The sequence below is a fragment of the Pyrgilauda ruficollis genome, unplaced genomic scaffold (assembly GCF_017590135.1).
Source record: "Pyrgilauda ruficollis isolate IOZ18807 unplaced genomic scaffold, ASM1759013v1 scaffold2, whole genome shotgun sequence".
Lineage (NCBI taxonomy): Eukaryota > Metazoa > Chordata > Aves > Passeriformes > Passeridae > Pyrgilauda > Pyrgilauda ruficollis.
The window spans coordinates 11,141,936-11,165,767 of NW_024519206.1; the positions used below are offsets into that span (position 1 = coordinate 11,141,936).

Genomic DNA, 23,832 nt, shown 5'->3' on the forward strand with positions numbered 1-23,832 from the left:
TGTGGCACATGCTCTTTTTCAGTTCCTGATATTCACAAATGGTGAGATTATAACATCCTGGAGTTCTCTACCCTGCATCACCTTTAACTGAAGCTTCAGTCTGTCTCCAGAATGAAAGGAGACATGTTAAGGAAGAGCTAGGCTCCCCATCCTTTAGTAACTAGAGAACTCAGAAAAAGTCAAGCTTGCCCTAACTGACCTCTTTGCAGGCACAGTCCTTAGTAGAAGATTTTCCCCACCACAAACTTTCATAATTTGGTATGCTATTTCTAAACCTTATAAGAAAAATATATTTTTCCATCCAAAAAACCTATATAGCTCTAGTTGCATTTACAGGGTTTGCTTCATTGGCTGAAGTGCAAGTAGCAAACAATGAATACAAGTAGTATGACCTCTTGACTTCACTCCATCTTCAGCCTGTCAATTGCCAAAATTATAACAAACCTTGCAGTAAACAAAACTGTAAATCTCTTTCAGCTATTAGACAGGTTCTCATCTACTGATAAATCTACATAATCTTCCTTGCCTTAGGCAGCAATCTAGGCATTGCAGACATATCCTCATAAAAACCTAAGGAGAGGATTTTTCAAGGCATGTACTGCAGTAATTCAAAGTTGCCTTACTGCAACCTTTATTTCTTTTTTTAAACACAAGCTGAAAAGGAATTTGTAATTTTGGAAAACAATTTTTATCAAGAAGTTTTAATAAAGACAAACAATGTTAAGCAAGCAAAAAAAGTACTTTTGAATTTTAACAGCTGGTTTTACTAGAATAGTATGTGAAACATCAGCACACAAAATCCTCAAGGATAAGTAGTACCCTCATATTTAGAGGAAGACAATAATTCCTGGAGTCTGAAATTACAGTCAGAAACATCGGATGTTCACACACAACATCTTATGTTCCAGGAATTTATTACTGTTTCAATTTATTACTGTTTCAAGAGCCTGTAAAAACTTATATCATCGAGCCCACAGAGAGAAATTCTCAGTTAACTCAAGCCTCAATTACATTCAACTCAGTAGAGCAATGTTGATTTACCTCAAATGAGAGTTTGCACAAAGTAATTTCAAATATTTCCCTAGGTACAGAGTAAGCAAAGATACAAATTCGTAAGTATACATAAGAATTTGGATTCTGGCCAGCATTTAACCCCATTTAAAAACAGATAATAACCCTACAAATTCTTTTGCATAAAACAGAGAGATCTAAATTAAAAACCAATAAACCATGCACAGAGAGCAACTTTTGCAACCTGAAAGAAATATAAGGAACATATAATTATGTATTATATATATAATACATAATTTATAGAGGCATAAAAAAACAACAACAAAAAAGCCAAGATGTGTTGGTTACTATGTAGAGCAAGCTTTGCTCAGCTGTCATTGTTTTTCCTCATCCTATGAAGGTTTGAATCATTTTGCAGTAAGCAAAATGAGTTTTAAATAGAGATTATTGTAAATGAAAAGACAACTGAGCTTAAACACAAATTGGATGCAAGTTCTACACAAGCCAAGTTGATCTTGCAGTTCTGTAGAGGAGAAGAGCCTGTTTTGTCTGGGTAGCACTGTGGGCATTTGGCATGGCATTAGCTTGAGGGATGGTCATGAGAAATTCACTCCATATCCATTTCTCTGTAAGAGAAATTCCTGCTGCCCTGAGTGCTCATGAGTGGGGCACCAATAATGAGCATCCCTTGCAACCTTCCTCTCCCTTTTACAATTACGAAAAAAATACTACTGCTTCTATAAACCAGAACTTTCCCAGCAACTTGAACTAAATGCTAGTTATTTCAGATACCAATTAAACAGTATCAGATCTCTATGAAATAATCAGCAATGAAATAATTCCCCCTGACACAATGAGAAAGTTCCAAAGTTCTTAACCCAATAGAACCGATATGGCTGGATTTCAAAAAACCAGGAGCTGATTCTGGCCCACTGTAAAGACTGTTTTTCTTTTTGGCCTCTATCCTGATTTTGCCATATTCAACAGTGGAGGATATTTTGCATGGTAACAAATGTATAGATCGAGTTTTCCCAGCTCTTCCTGAAAGCTCCATGCTCCCTCCCACCAAATCTTTGTAGACGCTGAGGCTGCAAAGTGCTGCAGACCTGCAGTCAGGAATTTCACGTTGGTCAGGAGTTACACTCACTGTACTCCCACAGTTTTCAACATCCTAGTCTGTCCCTATTGCATCTTACACACATATGGTGGGACTGTGAGACATTGTTGAGGTCTGATTGGCAGCGCTGTCCTAAATCATCATCTCTAAGGGAAAAACCAACACACTGATATCCTTCCTTTCCAGTTATTTATTTTACCCATAAATACAATGTTTCCTTGTTTTTAAAAGTTGTTTTATGGAAAACATTTACTTTGTGGTTTCTAAATTCATACTAAAGCATAATATTTATGCTGCACATCTGTATGCTAAAAACTGCTTTTAAGAATAAACTCCCAGCTGTAAATGGATTCCATCAGCTTACCCCTTTTCCTGCCCCAGTGTCTGGCACGTTAGCTGTGCAGCAGAGCTGTGCAGAGCAGTACAACTGGAACATTGCACAACTAACAGACAGATTGTTATAGTGATAAATAAGGGTTCTAGCAGATGGAAGCTCTTTCCTACTTGCCATTTTGCAAAGTGTAAAAAGCACAGATCACTACAGCAGTGAGATTTGTTTCAGCTGCCACTAACAACCTTTGAAGAAAGATGCTTACGACCCCTGGGAAAAAGTCAGGGTGCTCTGTGACCTTTTGCAAGTATGATTTATTAACATCCAACTAAATTGGTTACAGAGACAAAAATAATAAATCAAGTTGTGCATCCAGGTACTCCAATGTTATTACAAATTTTTGGAGTGAAGCAGAAAACAGGGATGGTCCTGACTACAGAGACTTCTCAAACATCTGAAAGTCAGCAATAATTCTAATACATAAGACACCTTTCCTCAATCTGAAATCAATAATGCCCTATGAAAACAAACAACAAATTCAGCACTTAGCAGCATTATTTATGTAATACCTCATACATGTGGGATCGCTTTCCAATACTGGAACTAGGAAAATACTGTTACCACAAAGTCTTTCAGATCTCAGGGATGCCAACCAACTCCAATGTGTGGAGCTGATGGACATCATCACCTCTTGTGGATCAGCATCCCAAACATTCTCATAAGCTTTAATACAGTTTTGTTTTACACATTAAAACACCAAATCCACAATTTATATCTTAAAAAAATGAACCATTTAAAATAATTCTTTAATAGATGGCAACTACTTATGCGGAAAATTTCTCTTATTGCTTTCAAAAAGCTGCAGCAAGAACAGTATCTAAGAACTGAGCAGTACAGTAACACATTTGGTGGTAGGTTACAGCATTTACTAAGTTTTAAAAGGTAAGCCAGATAATGTGCAATTCTTATAAGCCCACAGCTGCTGGAGTAAGTTGCACCCACCAGTAGCTAGAGAATAGAAAGGATGAGTTGTTGAATACTGTGAATTTTATTTATTCTAGGAATAATTCATGAATGAAAACACACTCAACCAAAAAAACCTGTCATTTTAATGTCACTCCTTTGAATAGCACCATCTTATTCTAGCCCTTGCAAGATGTATTCAGGTATGTGGACAAGTTGGATGTCATCCTTCTCTCTATGCACCATGAACCAAGTTTTGCACTCCTCTTCAGCTTGCCCCCTCTGCATCAGTCGCACACACAAAAAAGAAGCCATACTGAACAAAGCAAGATATGCTGAAAGTTTCTTGCTCTGCCAAGCTGGTCGTTTGGAGACACAACACAAGGGATTTACACAAAAACAGATGCAAGGACATTTGTAATTAGGATCTGCTGAGCAGATACAGCTGCATATTTCCATAGCACACTACCCTTACCAGGTCTGACTCCAGAGCGTAAGAAAGTCTTATTCACAATCAAAGAAAAGATACAGGAGGAGTTTATGGGGAAAAGAATTTAACTACAGCCTCTAGGTATGATTTATCATTTGTTGGTATGGACACTTGGTATGTATTCCTTTTCATCAGGTTTTTTAATAAAGAGAAAAATAGGACAGTGAAAAAGGGACCACATAGAAAACCTGAGCAGGACTGTAAACAGCTGAGGGAAAGTGGGGGGCATGGAAAAGGGTGAGGTCTTTGTTAGGTTGGGTTTTTCGAGGGGAGTTGTTTGTTTTGAGACCAGTACTGGACCATAGTGCAACATGAAAGCTGTCCCTGGCTGGGCCCTAATTTCTGGTCCTGTGAATTGATGGTTCTTTGTCCTATGATCTGGACTCAACACTAAGCTGCCAGGTAATACAGGTGAATGTGTTTGCAACTATTATGTCCTTCAGAGGCCAGATTTTAAAAGAAAGCAGCAATCCTGTTTCCAGTCCTTTAAAAAAAAACCCTGGTTGGTGTAAGAACAGATCTCTAGGATGTTTCCTTATCAAAATTTGGGCTGGTTTTTGTCCTTCTTCCAGGCATCTGACTTTCCAAGCTCTGCATAAAGAACCTAAGTACAGACTACTGGATCTGTACTTCAAAAAATGCCTAAAAGAATTAGTTCAGTGCTGGCAAACTATCACATCAGGCATATCTCAGAGAACAGAGATCCAGAAAGGAATGCAGTGATTAATGGTGAATTCTAGTTCTACTTGGTCTAAAGGGTACTTTACACTACCCAGAGTTGCCTCCTGAACAAGCGATGCTGTTTTGTGATCACAAATTTACACAAAATCAGAAACTAACCATCAAGCCTGCAAATCTGAAAGTATAGCTGTGGGTTTCTGTTCCTGTGTTTCCCTGGAATTTTTTTTTCTTTCCATGCTTTACAACTTGAAAAATGAAGCAGGGCTTCAAGACCCAAAGGCCTGAGCTGCTCCATCACCTTGATGGAAGTTTATAGAGAGGGTTTTACTTTATTAAGAGACACACAAAGAAAGGCAGAGCTGCACGAGTGCCTATCAAACTGGCCTCCAAAATCATATTAAAGAGTGTTTACAAAGTCATGAAATAAGAGAGCCATAACAGCAGGCAAGGGTCAGGAAATTTTAAGACTGGTCCATTGAGCTACACACCTTGGGGAACACAGCTGTGTGTGAAAGGAAGCAGTTAAGTTGCCTGATGCATTCTTTTTTTACCATTCAGGGTAGAAATAAAGTGAGTAAAAAGACCCTCAGTGTCAGTTATTAAGAATAACAGTTGCCTTAGTTGTACTGCAGAAAGCTAATATAATTTTTGTACTCATTAACACAGCTGAAGTTTTGGGGAAGAAAATTACCAAAATTTAATATTTTACCAAGAATAACTTTATAGAATATATTAACTTTGTGAATGTTGAATATATTTACATGCAGAAATACACAGAACTAACATCAAGACAAACTTCTTCCACTTCTTAATATACAGTTAACAGAAGTTTAACAACTAAACCCAATTGTTTTATACAAAAGTAAGCAGGGAAAACTATACTGCAGTTGGAAATGTGGGGTCAGAGGATCATTCACAACTGGTTACATTGTGTGTGGAAGTGTGTATTATAGATTTACAAAAGGAGCAATTACTTGTTCAATGATTTTGCTTCATGCATTTAAGAAACGCCCTGGATTATTCTCAGGAATTTTTATGGAGACAGTGCTAAAATTCTGGAGTTTACTTTCTTGATACAGAAATCTTGATGAAGAAGTTTTTATATAAGGCACTGCTCACCCCAATGCTTCTTGTCATTCATCCCATGTATTTTGGAACATTTGAAGTGTTAGAGAAATCAGACTTGGCACTGCCAGTCTGATTTCTCAAAAATCATGACTCACATATCCCATATGAGACTTGTTTTGTTTAATACCTGTGTGGGGGAATCCCCTCCACACACAGAATATACAAACCCAGCAATCAGGCAGTATCACAGTAGCTGCCAAATATGACAATGAGCAAGCTTAATGCAGCCTCCACAAATTTTGCTCCTTTTCTTAAAAGCTTTTATTTCCTCTACCCTCTTTTGTTTTTAAATGAACCTTAATTTTAGTATAAATTGCAATTACCAACAGCAAGGATAATTGCAATTATCAACTCATCTCTGTGCCAGGTTTTGACAGTTACTACAAGGATAAAAGACAGGAAGGGAACAAGGCATGAAGAGAACCTCATTTTTCTTGAAAAGCCAAACAGCCCCCAAAGTTTAATACTTCCTTTGGAATCAAAACCCAGATTTTGTCTTCATACAAGTGTGAACCTTGCCTTCTTTAAAGCTGCTGACATGGTAGTCAAGTTTTTCAAGGACATATTAATTAGATATAATTATGCTAACTTCTTTGGTAATAAATTATGGAAATGATGGTGAGGGAGAGATCCTGGGCAAAATGAAAAATTGTAAAAAAGCATTCATCTGCCTCTGAAACAATGAGGCTTCAAGGTAATAGAAAGCAAAGTTCAAATATACATGTAATCTGACACTACAGATTATGTTTAAAATTTAAAACCTTCATAGTATTTCCTTCATGTTACATATAATACATAGATCCATTTTTAATAGATTTTCTCTAGAACAATGCAGAACAATTGCAGTAAAGTGCAAGCTTTTCTAAGCTATTAGTCTGTCCTTCTAGGAGTCTATTTTATCCATACCATGTCCAGTTGTTCCAGTCAAAAGCCAGTTTAACATGCCAGCATTTGGGCTTGTTTGGTGTCTTTACAGTGGCAGGTAAAGAAAAGAAAAGGATGTGCTGACAGGATGCAGATCTATCACATAGAAAACTGCATTGCTGCCAGAGAGTTGCAGACACACAGAGCAGATTTGAAGAACCATGGATCAGCCTTAGGTTGCAGATATGTGGGAATGCAAATTAGTCTGTTCATGACTATGGCATTGTGATTTGATGGAAAAAAAACAACAATACTGCCCATCTCTATAATCTTCATTCACAAGTGAGGCTTTTGCTACATTTGCTTCCTGTTGAATTTCTGACCTATGGTTTAGTAGCTTCACAAATTGAACCATACATATAAAATTACAGGAAAGGGATGCAACTGATTTAGTGCAAGATGTTTAAATATTTATCTGAACTTAACAAACAAACAGAGGAAGATCAAAGACTCCATACACTTCTCCATAAGGCAGATGGTAGTTTTTTAAATATAAGATTTTAAATACGTTATTTCTTAAGAGGTAGAAAATATCAAAATACTAGGAAAAAATTTCTAGCTTAAAATAATCAGTTTGCTTGCTTTTTAAAAAGTCTTACTGTTGCAATTTTTAAGTGAATAAAAACAAATGAAGCTATGGAAGCACAGGATTTCGTGCTCTGTATAAGATTTCACTTACTGGAAAAAGAGAGAGCTTCTTCATCTAGTCAGTGCTCAAGGAGTATATACAAATGATCTCCTCTACTTGCCCTGTTGGGGGCTATAAATTTGAAGTGAAAATTTTTCCCAGTGGAAAATTTTGGCGATTCCTGACTTTCTAGCACTACATTTAACCAGGTACAGTTTATGTATAAGGCAGTAGAACCACCGACGTAAGCTCAGAACTACCTTTTCCATAAAGCTAAGAAGAGAGTTAATAGAATCAAAAGCTTACTTAAATCTTTCCTGCTGACAGCAAAAGATCATAGTCAGATTCCAGCACCAGCTGATAACCTGTTTTAGCAATTTATACCAGCCCAGAGACAGCTGAACTCCTCATTGCACTGTGGAAGCCCACCTACAGTTTGAGTTACTAAGGCTTGCACTGTTCCTCAGCACAGCTAGGAGATGCTGATGCTACTGTCTCCAATGCAAATCAGTAAGGCATAATTTAACTCAGAACTGACATTATTACACATTGAAAAAGTAGTGTAAAAGCTCCTCTCTTTTCCATCTGTTAACATTCAGTACTATTTATTAAATATTTTACAAAAGGAAGTTAGGATATTTATACATTCAAACAATCACCGCAATAGTTGAGTAAAGGAAACAAATGAATTATCAGATTCTAAATTAAGCATGATTCTGGAGATATGCACATTTGCACATATGCTCACACCACACACATTCTGTGTGTGTGTGTGTATATATATGTGTTTATGTATAGATATATAGTTACATTTTATATATATGTCTTTTAAATCAGATCCAAGAATACAGCACAGAATATCTTCACTTAGCTCCTCTTTCACCAGAGGACAGGATTGTCCAGTTTGGAAAAACCAGGTTCTTTTCTAAGGTCCATGTAGGTTCCATTGCTCACCCAGGAGTCATCACTGGATTTCCTATCAAAGATTAAACAAAGGTAAGCTGATATTTTCCATCCATATGCTGTGTAATGCAGTGCAGCACCATGCACAGATACCAAATCCAGCCCAGGAACCAGGAGCAGTGCGTGCAGCTCATTGCAGCTTGGAGAGCTGAATGGGTGTGTCTGCACTGGGCCATGGAGAGGCACCTCAATCTCATGTTCACCAGAGAACTTCACTATTGAAGAGCCAAATGCATTAACTCCTATCTGCTCTAATACTTTTGCTATATAATAATTAAATTCTATATTCCACCGTTTAAATCTACAGGATAAATCTCAACTTTCAAATCCTCATTGTAAGGATTCAAATCCTCATTCTTATTCACAATTCTCATTGTGAAGATACAATCACAAATTATGAGACTTTGCCTCTATCCACCTTCCCTTTAGTAGGTGTGATTGGCATGTGATGGGTTAGCTCACCAGCTTGTCAGAGATGTAGTAGTTTAAGCCATTCCCTTTTGCACCTATTTAAAACATTCCAGGGTTCCTCAGAAGTAGAGTATAGATAAATCCAGAAAAAATAGGATCCAAATAAATAAATAAAAAAAAAAAGATCTGCTAATTGGCCCTTACAACATTCATCTTGGCCCCAACTCTTTCACTGCAGGAGGACAGAGAAGCTGGAGGGCAAAAGACCACATCCTCGCCAGCATTCCTTTTTGTCTTTCAATGCCTGAAGTCTCCTGTTTAACTGATTTACAACAGGAAGAGATAAAGTGCCCTCATAACGATGATTCTCTCTCCATAAAATAGGGGAAACATGTTCAAAAATAGCCCTGGAAGCAAAAGGCTCCAACTTTGCACACTTCCACACCAGCCAATCCCACTGAATTCAGCAGAACTTCAGCAGAGGTAATTGAGCTAAATCCAGCTACTTCAGCTTGCTTCAAAGAATCAAAGGTGCTACATTCACTCAGGCAAATTCAAATGTAGACCAGATATCAATTACCATCAAGGCAAAAAAAAAATAAAAATTCAGGGATGCACTAATAAAAAGCTAATACGTAACTGTGACTTTTAACCAAGTTGGGAGTATTCTTCATCACGAAAGTACAAACCCAAAGTATATAGGGGAACCCTGGAAAAAGCTGGAGCCTGTCACATGGCAATTTAGAATCAGATCTATAATAAGAATTTCAATAAATGATAGTATATGCTAATTATTATCTAGTACCTGAAAAATCTAGGCTGATGCTCTAGATTGTTTTCTTCTAGCACCTTCCGTCGTTCTCGCTGTAGCTGCTCGATCCTCTGCTTTTGCATTTCAGCTCCTTCAATATTCCCTTCTTCTAGAAACCTGCAGCAGCAGTGATATGAGACAATTGGTCTCCTGCCCCCAGAAGAATCTAATCTTTCCAGCAGGTATTTCACAGTGTTTGAAAGGTAAACAGCTACCTCTGCAGACAACTGCACTATGAAAACGCACTTAAGGAAAACTGACTCTTGTAACAAGCTCAGAGTCACAGTTACATTAGATTCTTCTACTTGGAAATTTGCAAAAGTAAAAATTTCACTGCAGAAAGAAGTTTCAAGTGTCTCAGTGTTTGGCTATTCAAATGCTGTATGTATTTGAAGCACCTGAAGCACTGAAGTTTTAATATCCTTGGAAAGGCAGTTATCTAGAAGCACCTAAGAGGCAATTTTAGGACACACTTCCATAACAACTAGACCATCTCTCCATAAGTGATTACAATGTCTGTTTCAGATGCACATTAATGTAAAAATAGAAACACACTGCAGTTATCCACAGAAAATAGTCTGAGTTCAGGGTAAATTGAGTGTACAGAAGATTAAGAACTATTTAAGGAAAATATTTCAGAGTTAAAGCTTCTTACCTTTGGTCTGGTCTAAAACGTGTATCAGTGGATGGGAGTAATGACCTAGTTTGTGGGTCCAGTTCATTTAACTCCAGTGCAAATTGTGTAAATCCATACCACTGTTCAAAATCTTTAGGCATTGGATCTACAGAAGAAATGAGTACATTCAGAATTTCAATTAAAATGCTATTATATTGAGAAAGAAAATTTCAAACTCCCTCCAGTCATTTGTTTATGCCTGATCCACAGTGTCAATTCTGGGGGAACAAGAGGTTTTTAATAATGTGACAAAAGAGAACATCCCCTTTGATAATTGCACTGCAACAAAACAGATTTCTGTTCCCTCAGCTGAATCACAGCACAACTGTGATGAAGGCCATGCTATTATAATGTTTTTTCAAAACACAGTAGACAAAACCCCACAAGCCTGGGAGAAATTCAGCTATCACTGTCATTACAGAATTGAGTTTTGTGGGCTATCCTCGAGTATTCAACACTTGAAATAAACAACATTTCTCTGCACAAGCAGTAAGAGTTTATCCCTTGTTTTTTTTTTCCTCTTCCTGCTAGAGTCCTCAATACTCACTTCTTACCCAAATATGAAAATGAGGGAGAATGGAGAAAATTCAGGAAGCCACGGGATTAAGTTCTCATATTATTTAAATTATATATTCTTCTGATCTAGCTTTTAAATGCTTGACAAAAATCTAATATTCTACAAAAAAATGACAGGAAATTGGGGGCCTAGTAAAGATATGAAAACAGTAAGCTTATACTGAAGAAGATCTCAGTTTGTGTACATGAGTCATTCTGATCACTAACTTGCTCTCCATATGCAGTTTGAAGATGAAGATGTCCCACAGTACAAACTTTCATGCCACTTCCCAAAGAGTCGATGCACAACTTTCCCAGATTTATCCACGACACTGCCTTCAATCTCATGTGCATTTGGATTCCAGTACTTTGCCTAGAATTAAAAGGAACAAGAGGAAAGAAGGTGCATAAGAGCTCAAGTGCAGGGTGCAGGCCATTTTGCCATGCCAGTAGCACCAGGCTGCAGAGCAATGAGAACTGTTCATTTAGGTGTGCATCACAACACCAAATGCAAACAATTGCTGTTAGTACCATTAAAATACAAACCTATTAGTATGCCAGCTTCTTAAAGTACTAACATTGAGAATTGTATTTATTTGTTTGCCTTTTTTAGGGGCAGCTGACCCTGAATTTTGCCTAAGGACAGCTGACTCTGAGTCCTGACTTGGTTATCTCCCAGATTTGCAGAAGAGGAAGAGAAAGAACTCATATGTTAATCTCCACTTTAAACACTTTACAATATCAAAGGTGTGAGATTTGCAGGCTCTCAGTCTTCAAATATTTGAACTTTAAACATCCAGTGCAGCTCTGAAAATACATTAAAGTACTTTCAAGTAAGTATTTGGAAAAAAAAAAATAAATCACCCTAATGCTTCTTAGAAAGCACAAAGTTTTCAGGGAAACAAATAAAAATCCCCAAACTTGCTGGGGAGCATGCCATGCTGCATAGGTACACTGAAGTACTGTATTCTTTGTATCTGTATGGTCTGTTCTATGTCAAGCAGAGCCTTTCTCCATCAGTCAGATACAGAAAATGCAGGTTAAGGTAAGTCTCTTAGGATGATTTATAAAAGTATTTCTCAAGTTAAAAATTTCAGCATTGCTTTACATTTTCATTGATTTTCATTTACTACAAAGTCATCTATTGCCTAAAACTTAATTTAATTTCAGTTATAAGGACAATTCCTGAAGAAGCCATACATATTGTACTTGTACTGAAGCAAAAGCTTTGAGTAACACCCCAAGCTCTTACTTAAACTCCTCTGAGTACCTGCAAAGGGCTAGAAAAGAGCATCAGGAGAAACACCCTGCATAAGCACTGGTCCTACAGCTGCTGAATGACTGCAGCCACAGCATGTGCCTAGTAGGAGGCATGTGCTAAATCACTGTCAGCAGCCACCTTGTGCCTATGTCTCTCATCAAGCCCAGAGTAGGTTTTCCATGATATTCCTTTCCCCATAATCCCTCCATTTCCAGCAGAATCACTCAAGAAAGCTGTTGCCTCTCTTTTTTTGTCTAGTGAGTGGCAGTTCCTTCAAAGTTGGAGTTTTCAAGGAATCACAGGTAATTACAGCTTGTAAGCAGAAGTACTGAGCTTCAGCACGGAGCATCCTCCCACTGCTGTGCCTGTTAGAAAAGGCAACATTGCTGTGGTTACCTTTATGAAAGTCAGTTTGCAGTGGCACGTGTCATCATTAAGATTTTTTATGATAATCTCTCCATAGTGTTCAATCCATCTTTGCCCACTTAAGATGTTATGGATGCAGGATGTCACCTTGTTCCATGCAAAATGGTCTTTAAAACTGTAAGGAAAAATACACACAAGAAAATTGTCAAGCAATGTTCAAGTGAGCTCAATCTTGAGGAAAAACATTTGCAGACAACTTGATTAGAAAAACCAAATAAACCTTTTTTTTTTTTTTTTTTAACTAGAATGCTTCATCTTCTTGTTCCAAACCTTCTCAAAAACAAACCCTATGACAACAATCCCACCTCCCAGAAAATCCTTTTTACTTCTGCTGTATACTTTGCTCTTGAATTCAGTTGTCTCTCAATTTACTTGTCCTTCTAACCAGTTTTAAGTTTCCAGAAGTAATCATTCTGGTATCTTCTACAGTCTGAGATGCCCGTTCCAAGCTTGTATGTAACACAGTGACAATGGAAAACACAAGAACATGGGCCACCAGAGTGATACAAACATGTACTGAGAGGAATAAGCTTGGCTCAAACTCTCAAGGCTGAGCCTAATACGTGTGCTTTAGGCAAGAGCGCAAGTTCTCACCAGGCAGTTCAAGATGCTGTTGCACACTGGGAAACAGCAGACATGGAGAGATAAACAAATACCAATAGGGAATTTCTTTTTACCTTTTATGAAAGAAGCAGATGCTCTTATAGAACAGCTTTATAAAGCATCAAGGAAAGGAGAGTCTCATGAAAGGAAAGTCTCATGAAGACATACATTTATTCTGGGTATGGATGGCAAACTCACTAGAGGTCAGGTGAAATATAAACTTACAAAGCACCAGTTTCCCCACAGCAAGTGCCTCACACACATCCTGTGAAGTTACTGGAATCTTTCCCTACCTCCCCTTAATCACTTGCTTTCACTTGCTGCTTTCTAAGGGCACACACAAGGACAGTTTGTACAGACTTGCAGATATGCAGCCAATTCATCCCACAGTGACTTGTTTTTCTGCCATTACCTATGCATGTCACGTTATCATAAATGCTAAAAAAATCTATTTGTTTCAAAATGAACCTTAATACTAATGCTTAATTTTTCCCTATAGCCTTGGCACCCTTTTTGTACCCAATTCTGTATCAAATACACAGGGATACAAAACACACATGGAGATCACATATGAATCAGATTGCTTCCCAGTTCATCAGCCCATCATAGGCACTAACATATTAATTATTTTGGCTCTGAGCACTCATTCACATCCTTTCATTTCAAAGCTTAGGGCAGGTGCTATGAACATAACATGGTTTAATACATTCCCTTTTGGATACGATCTTACTAGACTACAATTTTATCCACTTGAAAAAAAAAAGGCATGCTTGACTTGATGAGTGCTAGGTTCTTGAATTCTTTGGGGTTTTTTTGTTTTGATTTTTTTTGGGATTTTTTTGGGGTTTTTTTGGGTTTTTTTTTGGTTTTGTTTTGTTTTCAGATGGCAAGATGGCAGATTAATTAATTTGGTACTCCCTCACTGGAAAACAGATTTAATTGGAACAATACTCAACCTTTAGACCTCTGGTTCTGCAAACATGATGGATATAGGCCAAATTTTAAGGGATTTTAATTGCTCATCAATAATGGGCACTCTGACAAGCCAGCATTGAAATGCTGCAGATTTTTATTTAAAAAAACAAAAGGAAACAAACCAACTATACTCAACACTTCACTACAGTGGCTGCTTCCTTGGATAATGAATACCAGATATGTAACTGGTTCTACTTATCACTTACAGTCATTATTTCTGCAGTGATGATGGTTGTTGGCCTTGCCTACAGGCCAGAGCACCCCATGGTGTCAGGTCCCTACAAATATAGTTAAAAACACAGGAACACCACCACCTCTTCCCCCAAACCCATACTCAAGCAAAAGAATTCATAGCTTCCTTTGCTCTACAGTTTTTCCCTGTGAGTTTAAAATGCATTAAGGTTGATATTCAACTGAAGTATGAAAATACCTTTCCATGCTTTCAAAAAGAAAAATACTTTTCTTTTTTCAAGGTACACAGAAGTAAAGGGTTTTTTTTCATTGTTTGTTTGTCATAACTTCTGAAAGAGTCAGTGCTTCTGATTTATGCTTCTGGTTTTGGTTTGGTGGGGTCTTTCTTCCTCCCCTTTTCTCTTTAAATGAATTCAAAGCCACCAGTCCTTCCAAAGGGCAGAGCAGAGCTTGCTGTCCTCTGAATGAACGTGGTTTCAGTGTGTGCAAGCATCTGTGCCTGTGCATGAAAACAGTGCCCAACAGCAGCACTTACGCTGGAAGGGTTACGTGTGTTGTGCCAACTGGAACAATCTCCATGGACTTCCCCCAGAATTTGTTTTTCCATCTGACATCTGGAACAAGAAGTAAAAAAAGACAGGTTTAGTCACAGGTAGGTGAATCAGGCTGTTCCTGGGCTCTACTTTATTTTCAAGAAATTCAAAATAAAGTGCAACAGAAGCGTCCAAAGAATCTTGTGGGACCTTCAAATACATGTTGGTGGGTTTCGTGTTGCTGCTGTTTGCTTTGTTTGATTTTCATCATAATATTGGTTATTTAAAAGGCAAAGTAAGAGATGTTTAACAGTCCTCTCAAAAACTTTTTCAAAATAAAGAAATTTGAATAAGCTATAGGCAGCATATACTGGTCTGCAGCTCAGTTGCTAGTGAATGAATGCAGACATTTTCAAAAACAGAAGCAGAATTTCAAATACAAAATACAACAAGAGCATCCAGAGTCAAGAGGCTAAAGAAGGTTTCAAAGGGCACAAAATGGCAGAGGGTTTTAGTCCAACTCCCTCTGTAAGTTTAACTGGTCTTTTGAAATCTTGTTTGAATTACAGAAAGTCTCATGCCTTTTCTTCAAAAATATAGAAATGATAAGAAAACTCAATGCAAGTTCAGCCAAATTGATTGAGCAAAAGCACCTGGAAGAGAAAGAAACAGAGAAGAGCATGGCAAAATGCATGTACAGTTAAACTGGGCTACATAATCAGGCAGTAACTTTCATAGTAACTTCAGAGCTCAAGGGAATAGAACCCTTCCTATTTTAGACTCTAGGAACTCCATTCCCTGCCCAACCTGAAAAAGAGGGGAAACTTAACTCTAGTCTCAAAAAGTTGCTAGCTCTAACAGAAGGAAAACAAAAAACCATTTCCTGTGCAATTCTGGGGGGGAAATCTTACACTGGTTGTGAGATGGATGCTCAAACCACAACTAAGAAATTACTCAGGTATCTCCTGAGCATGCGTGTGCAAGTGAGGAGCGAGCCACACTGAGCTGCCTACCATTGCAAAGACTAGAACGGGATATAGGGCAGAATTCTGCACACAAAGAAGTTACTTTTCTTGTCATGTGAGAAAAGGACCTTTTGGGTTTTTTGGTTTTGGAGTCTGGTGCTGGGTCAGCATCTTCAGTGACAGCGATTCTCTTGTGATTCCTACACTGCACAAGTGCTCCAAAGCTACTTCCAGTGTGATGTTGTTGAGGCAAATTCTTTCCTGGCTTTCTCTCTTCTGCACAGGGATGGAAGAGAAAGGGCAAAGGTACACTCTACCAAGTTTAACAGTTAAAATGCATCACCAGATTGTGCCAAATTCTACACTTATAAATGGAAAAGCTGTCCCACAGAGATCAGCATGTGGGAAACATTTTGAGAGCTGGGGTGCAACTTGATCACGCAATAATTTTAGGACAGAAGAGAAAAAGCAAAGTGTTATTTCAAAGCTATGCTCACACTAATTCATGCACAGATGCTGGAATAGCTGAAACTTCCTTCATTTCCACTGCTCATGTGTTGACACTCCTCTGCAAAAGCAGAGCCAGCTTCATAAGTCGTGGAAAGCTATTTCCAAACTATTGGTCCCTGTCAGAGCCCAGTCTTCAGTTCACAAGATGTGATCAGGCGATTTCTTGGTGATGGAACACATGAGCTAAGGTCAGTGCTTGGTGGGATGACAGCACTACCCTGGCAATGCTGCTGTCTCCTTTTGGGCTGAGAAGGTGACACAGTAAGTGAAAAGGTCTTTGTACACAGAAAGAACTCAGCTCACTGACAAGCTACCTCTATGATTAAATTGGTGTTAATCTTTCAACATAAGTTAATATTGCCTCATTACAAGAGGTCACAGCATTTAAAAATTGCCTTTACAATGGAAAAAAAATCACTGTCTAGCTCTCCCATAAGTTCAGCCAGCCATATTTAAAAACAAAGCAAACAAAAATCCCCAAGCCCTGCTGCACCCTGATTGAATGTCCTGTGCCCTTCAAGACCAAATCTCAGACTCTCACATTAATCAGATTCTCAGCTCTCATTAGAAGAGCTTCTTTCTCTAAATTGAAGTGTTAAAATATTGATAGCAATTGTCAAAATCTATTAAATCAGTCTCATCTATTTTTATTAAGACAGGCTGCTATCTGATCTTATTTATACAGTGTTCAAGTTACTGAATGCATTTTTTGTCATCTTAGCTTTTGGGCTATGAACAAAAGGATTCTTGTGTCCCTGTATTTGTTTACACAGCAAAGAATTACACAGAATAATAAAGCCCAGACTAATGGCTTTCAATATCTGTTCAGTATGGCTCCATCTGTAATAACTATAATCAAGTCAGCAGAGCCAATCAGGAAAAAAAATATTACAATATGGCCACATTGTGATTTGACAAACCCCTGGGTGAAGGATTTTACACGAGTTAAAAGGCATGGTTATGTTCTGTGTACACTCCAAAATTATCTAATCACACAGGTCCTGTTACTGGCTGACACCTTCACTAGCAGTACCCAGCAAACCAAGCTCCAACACACATCTTTTGAAAAAAAGCAGTAGTCAAACAGCACAAAATCTTACATACTGTAATAATGCTAGCAGAGAAAGAGAAGGTAAATGTATTTACCCTTGCTGTTAAGCTCATTTTTGAAAATTGCTTGCAGAACAGGTTTACACAGCAGAGAAAGAGAAGGTAAATGTATGCTGTTAAGCTCATTTTTGAAAATTGCTTTCAGAACAGGTTTACAAGATTTGCCAAGGTTCAGGATTTAACTTGTACTGTTTTCATGCTGTCTTCGAGCTTGTTTGTTTTATAAATAGCTTGACATGCAATTCTTTACTAAAGAACAACATCCCCTCCCCAAACAAACCTGATTTTAAAGAACAACAGATATTTGTACATGAAAATAATAATAAATTAATGTTACATGAAAAAAATCTAAACAAAGCAAAATCTCTTGAGAATATTTATAATAGCAGAAGATCCCAGTAAGAAGCATGCAAGTAAGTATAGGCTCATTTCATAAAACCTTTCTAATACAAATTTAAGCAAGGAATTTCAACTTTTCCTAATTTCTGGATATTTTCTGTTAGGCATACAATGAAAACATTATGAACACTGTAAAAGTAAATGATAGACTGAAGAGTTACCTTGCCAAAAAGCAAAATTCACAGATTCAGCATGGCATGCAGAAATAGGTGGGTGGTGACTGACCTAATAGCAAGACATGAAAAGAGAGGGGGACAAAAGATTAACATATGAACACTTGAACAGTCATTTTGGTTTGGCTTCTCTTGTTTTTTCTCCTTCATTCCCATACGCATTTACAATTTGAACAATAGTTTTCACTTTGCAGTTGTGTCCTGAAGGGGGAGGCAGTGAGATTAATAAAGGTTCTCAGACCTAAGAAACCTTGAAAGAAATGGGAAACATTTATTTTAAAAGGCCCGAGATTTTGTTCGAGTGAAAATCTAGATATATACTTTGTACATCGTCTCTAAGGTGATAATTAAATTTACCCTTAAGACCTCTTAACATTAACAAAAGATTAACAAAAATCGCACTTTGAGTGCACAGACAAAAAATATTAAAAAAACCAAAAACACAACAAAGGGCCAAAAGCTTCTGTACAGTGAATAACCACAAAACCCTGAGTATGAAGGAGGAGATAGTGATCAGCATCTCCGAGTGTGCCAGTGGTGAAGAAATCAAGCCAGGAAATTCCATCCAGCAGTTCCTACTACTGCAGCAGTGACACCCAGGTGTTTCTAGGTGAAACTCTAACCACAGGCACTGCATTTCATCAGCTTTGGCAGGACGTGCAGAAATTAGGGCAACCACCAAACTAGCAAAGCAAGGACTGTGAGTAAATAAACAATTCAGACTATTAAAATGCAACAGCAAATAAAAAAAGCACAAAGTGAAAGCAGCCCCTCCTCCTCAACCTGAATTCTCCCTTCTGGGTGAACACAGCTAACAACTGACCAGGACCAGCTCTTAAGATGTGTCATGCCTGCTGTTCCTTGGGCAGCTTTATTTTCAAGTCAAATTGCTATTTTCCACTATGAAAAATCAACTCAAAAAAGTTAATCAACTTTTACTTTTTTAGGCTTTTTTATTACTCATTTCACAAATCTCTTACTAAGCATTTTCCCCCACAGGCATCCAGTTATTTATTGAACATCCTCTACTTGGTTTAAAAAAAAAAAAAAAGGTACTAATTACTTTCAGCTATGGCCTAATTCAGCAAGAGCAACACACACTCTCTTTCTTACATACTGTACCCAGATTAACCCCAGATGTCACTATAATACATGGGTTAAACTTAGCTCTCACTTAAACTGTTATAATTCCAGAGTAAGGTCATGGTGCTAACAGGAGTTATTCTAAACTCCCTCTAGTGATAAAAGAGAATCTTTGTTACTTTTGTGTCTTCTGTCAGTCTATCCCATCAATTACATTCTGCCTCCATTAACAAGGCATCTGGAATAAGCATCAAAATGCTTCTGTTCCTGATATAAAGAAAAATATTTAATGCTTGCATGCTGCATTAAATTTCTTTCTTCCCATACTGCCCTCTGTTCCTAATATTTCTCCACCCCATATTCTTGCAGTAACTTTACCTCTCTAAACTCACCTCATTTATTTCTCATATTAGAACAACAGTTGTTCATAGCACAAGCCTGGTCATGTAGTAAAATTCTTCTTTATAAAAACTAGCCATTGTAGTGGTTTGCCCAATATTCAAGTGACAATATCTTCCTTTAATTCAGTGTAACATTAAACTCAGCACTAACTTTTATCCACCACTTTGTTACTCAAATTTGATGCTGTGCTGGTACTTGCAGTGCTCTACACACATAATTTTAGTACTGAAGTAGCACAGTGATGAACCAAGTACATGAACTTTAAATTTGATTCTTGCTTTGACTGCATTACTTTCTGTTGGGTTTTTTTTCCCCTCCTTATTTTTACTCTTGCCTGTGACATTTCCTGAGACTAAGGGTAGATCACATAACATTTCTTTTTGTCAATTCTAAAACATAATGTGCAAAATGTTGTACCATCACAGGCGGTCAAAAGCACTTTTCATTCCCTAAAGGAGGCCTCTTAGAAGTCTTTCTCTGATCAAATTTCTAGGTTGCACACCTTTGCCCACTTGCACTTTTTGTATTTTTTTTGTTATGTCTAGACAGAATAGGACAGCTTTCAGTCATTCTTACTTTGCTACCGGGCACCAGGTATTTGAGTTTTATCTCTTTTTAACATACACTTCAAGTTTAGCAATTTTGGTAGCTTGGCTGGTTTAAATTTAGTATTTTTGACCCATACTTAATAATCATTCTCCTATTGGGGCATTATCTTCATAAACACTCAGACCATGATGTGCTGTATACATCCTTCACCTGCTCAGCTGTGGCAGCAAATTCGAAAGGCTCAGCCTGCTAAGTATTTCGACAGGAAGCAGAAAGAGTCATGGTGCCATTGGAAATACTTCTGGTTGATTGGCTCACTTGAGGGATACATTTGTTATAAAAGAAGACATTAAACAGCAAAAGATATAGTATTTTTAAAGATCACACACAAAAGAAAATGACAAGAACGTAAACTTTTGTTGCAGTTGTGATCAGATTTCAACATGGGGAATTGCATTCTACTTAACTAAGTTATCTTGTTACTGGAGCAGGCAGCCTGCCAGCCTTTGCTCCTCCAGTGTCAGCTGCTGGTTGTGATGTTCCACACCAGACTTAGCAGACTTTCCTCAAAAAACAATTCCCTTTGTTTATAATTCAGCGAAGTCCCTTGGGTTTTGCTGGGCTCAGGTAATGTAATCTTGTATTTTGCCAGTAATTCTTGAGAATTCCAGCCACACATTTAGAATTCAGCAGCGTATCGAGTAGCAATTCTAAGGGCTGCAGCATACAATACCTGTTCTGCAAAGAACTGGAAACCCTTATCTTCACGGATGCATTCATAGGTTTCTCCAAGCACAGGATTAAATGGCTTACTGCCAGCTCGGTAGTAACTGGATGCATAGGCAGAGACTGCAAAGGCAGCTATGTACACCTGGGAAGTACATATTTGGGACTTAGATTAATTCATTTACAAAAGACACAAAATAAATAAAAGCAAGCTTTATCCTGATTCTACATTTTCCCCTTCATTTGCAGGCTACAAACATGCACGCCTCCTGTGAGCTAAACCCTAGTTCAGACCTTAGAGGATTATTCAATTTTCAGTCATTCAATAGGTCAGGGAGAGAATTGTTTGGGTCAGATACTGCAAATTTCATCAATTGAAAACAGCATTTCTGAAAAGTGTTTGAAACAGTTTAGCATTCTGCAACACAGCTCAGAGAAGTAACCTTAAAAGTAACTGTTAAATTTCATATAATAACTGGTTTTTATAGTTACATCTGTGACTCCATAAATGTACCAACTACCCTTTTCATAAACATAGCACAGGAAGTCTTGGATGATTTTTCGCCAACTTTGCTGTTTCTAAGCTATTTGACTTAAATTGTTTTTTATCTGCTGGGTGCTATTACCTAATCATGAAACTGTTGATCATGACTGACACACAGTTCCAAATATTTCACTTCCAAATTTTTGCTGTCAACTCAACCATAACATGAGAAATTAGAATTCAGGGTTGTTTGATTCAAGTCTTTTTTGTAACACATTTTTTTCCTCTTTTCATTCCCTTTTCCTCATCTTGTGAAAGTGTAGATACTCTCTTTTCACAGTTTCAGAAAATAAACCCACTGAGGATAGGCTCTTTTATGAGCTATTGCAATTACTATGCAATAGCTAGCATTAAATTTCACTTCAGGAATTTCTCAAAGGCAAAGGGTACACCAGTCTGAGGTAATTTCCAGATGCTTGGGTGTGGGGAGGAGGGATAAGGCTTCTTTTCCCTCCCTTTGGAAGAACTACTGCTCATTTCCTTTTCCTTTTAGCATATGTTCTCAAGAGAACAAAAAAGCTATGGACTGAAACCCCTTGTGAATGACCACAGCCTGGGAATATGCCCTAAATTGTAACCCTTGAAAGTGTCAGAATGAGGAAAGAGACTTTTCAAGCAGTATTTTTGACACGACTACCTACTCTCATTAATAACCTCATTTTGAGATAAGATACATTGAGTTGAAAAGGCTTAATTCAGTTTAGGAGAAAATCTGTATCTACCATTTAAGAGAATTTAGGGAGGATTATTCTAATCCTTTATATATGGGCTTGCATATTAAGTAGCTCTTGAACACCTGGAAGCAGAACAACCAATGCATTTCTCTCTTGTTCTTTTGCCAAAAGCAGAATTCAGGGCTCTGCACTGGAAGAGGATGACATCATTATTGTACCCAACATGCAGCATACAGCCTGATTTTGAGATCCTGAACATTTTGGATAAACACAAAAACTTCAGAAAACCAGTTAATAAAAAACATGGAGCTCATTTAGTTAATACAAAGACATCAGAGTCATGTAGGGCTGGGAGATCCAGCATCTCTATGAAGAAATGTGTAACCACATCAGACACCCTTGAAAAAGATATATTGCAGCTTTCATCTTTGAGAGGGAACTAAATTCAATCCCCTCCTCCCTTTTTGCTGTAAATTTTTAATATTAGAGAGCAAGAGCTGCAAAACAGAACTAAGCTCCTTTTTTGTTTAAACTTGCAGTACAGCAAGGTACTCAAGGAGAGAGAGACTTTCTGAAAAAGCAACAGAAATGGAACAGAAGAGTCAAAAATAGTGGCTATGTGAGTATGTACAGACATTTGGAGAGTTTGCCTCTCAGCCGAGAGAAACAAAACAATGGACTAGAACATCTTCACTTCTTCAGCACTGCTTTTCTGCTTACTCTATTCTAATTCTGCTTTATGTTCCCGAGTGTTTGGATCAGGTATTTACCATGCGCTCGAAGGGGTTTGGCGTGTGCGCCGCCTTATCCAGGAGCTCGCTGTACTCCAGCTCCTCGCAGAGGCGCTGCAGGGTGTTCAGGGGCTCGTTTAGCTCAACAGGCATGGCCACTTTGGAGAGATCCTTTCCTATGTTATTCCTCAGGATATTCCACAGGCTGATGTTACTTGTGTTAGGACATGGAGCTGGCAAACACGTTCTCCGTTTAGAATTGCATCCGATTCCGCTTTCAGAAATACAATCTGAAAAGGAAGGAAGTGGCAGAACAAATACATTCACATTTTCTTAGTTTCATCCCCCTTTGCAAACACACATTAAAATGCAACCATCTTTCCTTCTGTCAAAACTTCCTTCCACCCACGAATCATTTAAGTATTTCACTTGTGGTTTGAAGATAGCCTGTTATAAAAATGACAAAATTAAGAATCACATTTTATGTACATTAACAGAAGTAAAATGCCAAGTACAAGAGATGCATAAAAATGACCTTCTTTTCCCTCAAAGTCTATAAGAAAAGGCTCAGACTTTCCACTGAATTGGAAAGAGTAAATATTATAACTATTTTATTTGTAACAGAGACGGATTCCTATCTGTTTAGGGGACATAAAACCTCCTTCCTTGACAGAGCTTCAATTAAGCTGACACTTCTCAGAAGGCAAGATGTAACTTACAGATGCAAGGATAATAACTACTCCTACTGATCTTTTCCTACTTCTTTGCATACTCCTACCAGGGAAATTTACTGTACCATGCATTTACGTTCAGGCTTTTCCACATTGCTCCCCATAGCATTTAAACTTAGCAATGATACTTTGAGATATACCCATATATTGATGGAGAAGTGATGTGTTTTGAGGATGCAAAAGCTGAAGCAACTGTAGAGCTATGGGATTGAAAAAAAAAAAAAAGGGACTCAAGTCAAGAGTCCTTGACATGAATATCTGAAGTCTGTGTTCCTGTATCAAAGCAATCACAACAGGATAAATAGCTCTAAGTGTGCCATGACAGGATTTGTAGCAAAATCCAAACAGAGCTACAAGCTTCCACAACAGGCACTAGTCTGAAGTGATTATATTGCTTAGCTGTACATCACCTTTGTTTCAGAGAGGAATGTGTTTGCCACTACAAGAACATATTTTATCTTTCCACGTCCTCAGGAGCACCTAGGAGGCTCCTGCCTTAGGATCAGTTACTGTTCGGAGACATTCAGGCATAGCCTCAGTCTGTCAAGCCCTGTCC

At 37.9% G+C, this 23,832-nt stretch overlaps 1 protein-coding gene across 2 annotated transcripts in view; it reads right to left on the minus strand.

Annotated features, from left to right (window-relative positions):
* Positions 1-835: 835 nt before the first annotated feature.
* OSBPL3 (oxysterol binding protein like 3) overlaps positions 836-23,832 on the minus strand; it is an 89,949-nt gene continuing 66,952 nt past the window's right edge. For both annotated transcript variants that reach the window (XM_041466568.1, XM_041466567.1), the window contains 9 exons: positions 22,585-22,835; positions 20,604-20,741; positions 17,825-17,888; positions 14,682-14,760; positions 12,347-12,491; positions 10,918-11,062; positions 10,114-10,240; positions 9,453-9,575; positions 836-8,249 (listed from right to left, as the gene is read on the minus strand). In XM_041466568.1, coding sequence (XP_041322502.1) covers positions 8,153-8,249; positions 9,453-9,575; positions 10,114-10,240; positions 10,918-11,062; positions 12,347-12,491; positions 14,682-14,760; positions 17,825-17,888; positions 20,604-20,741; positions 22,585-22,835 — 1,169 coding nt within the window. In that variant the 3' untranslated portion in view covers positions 836-8,152. The remainder of the gene's footprint in view (positions 8,250-9,452; positions 9,576-10,113; positions 10,241-10,917; positions 11,063-12,346; positions 12,492-14,681; positions 14,761-17,824; positions 17,889-20,603; positions 20,742-22,584; positions 22,836-23,832) is intronic.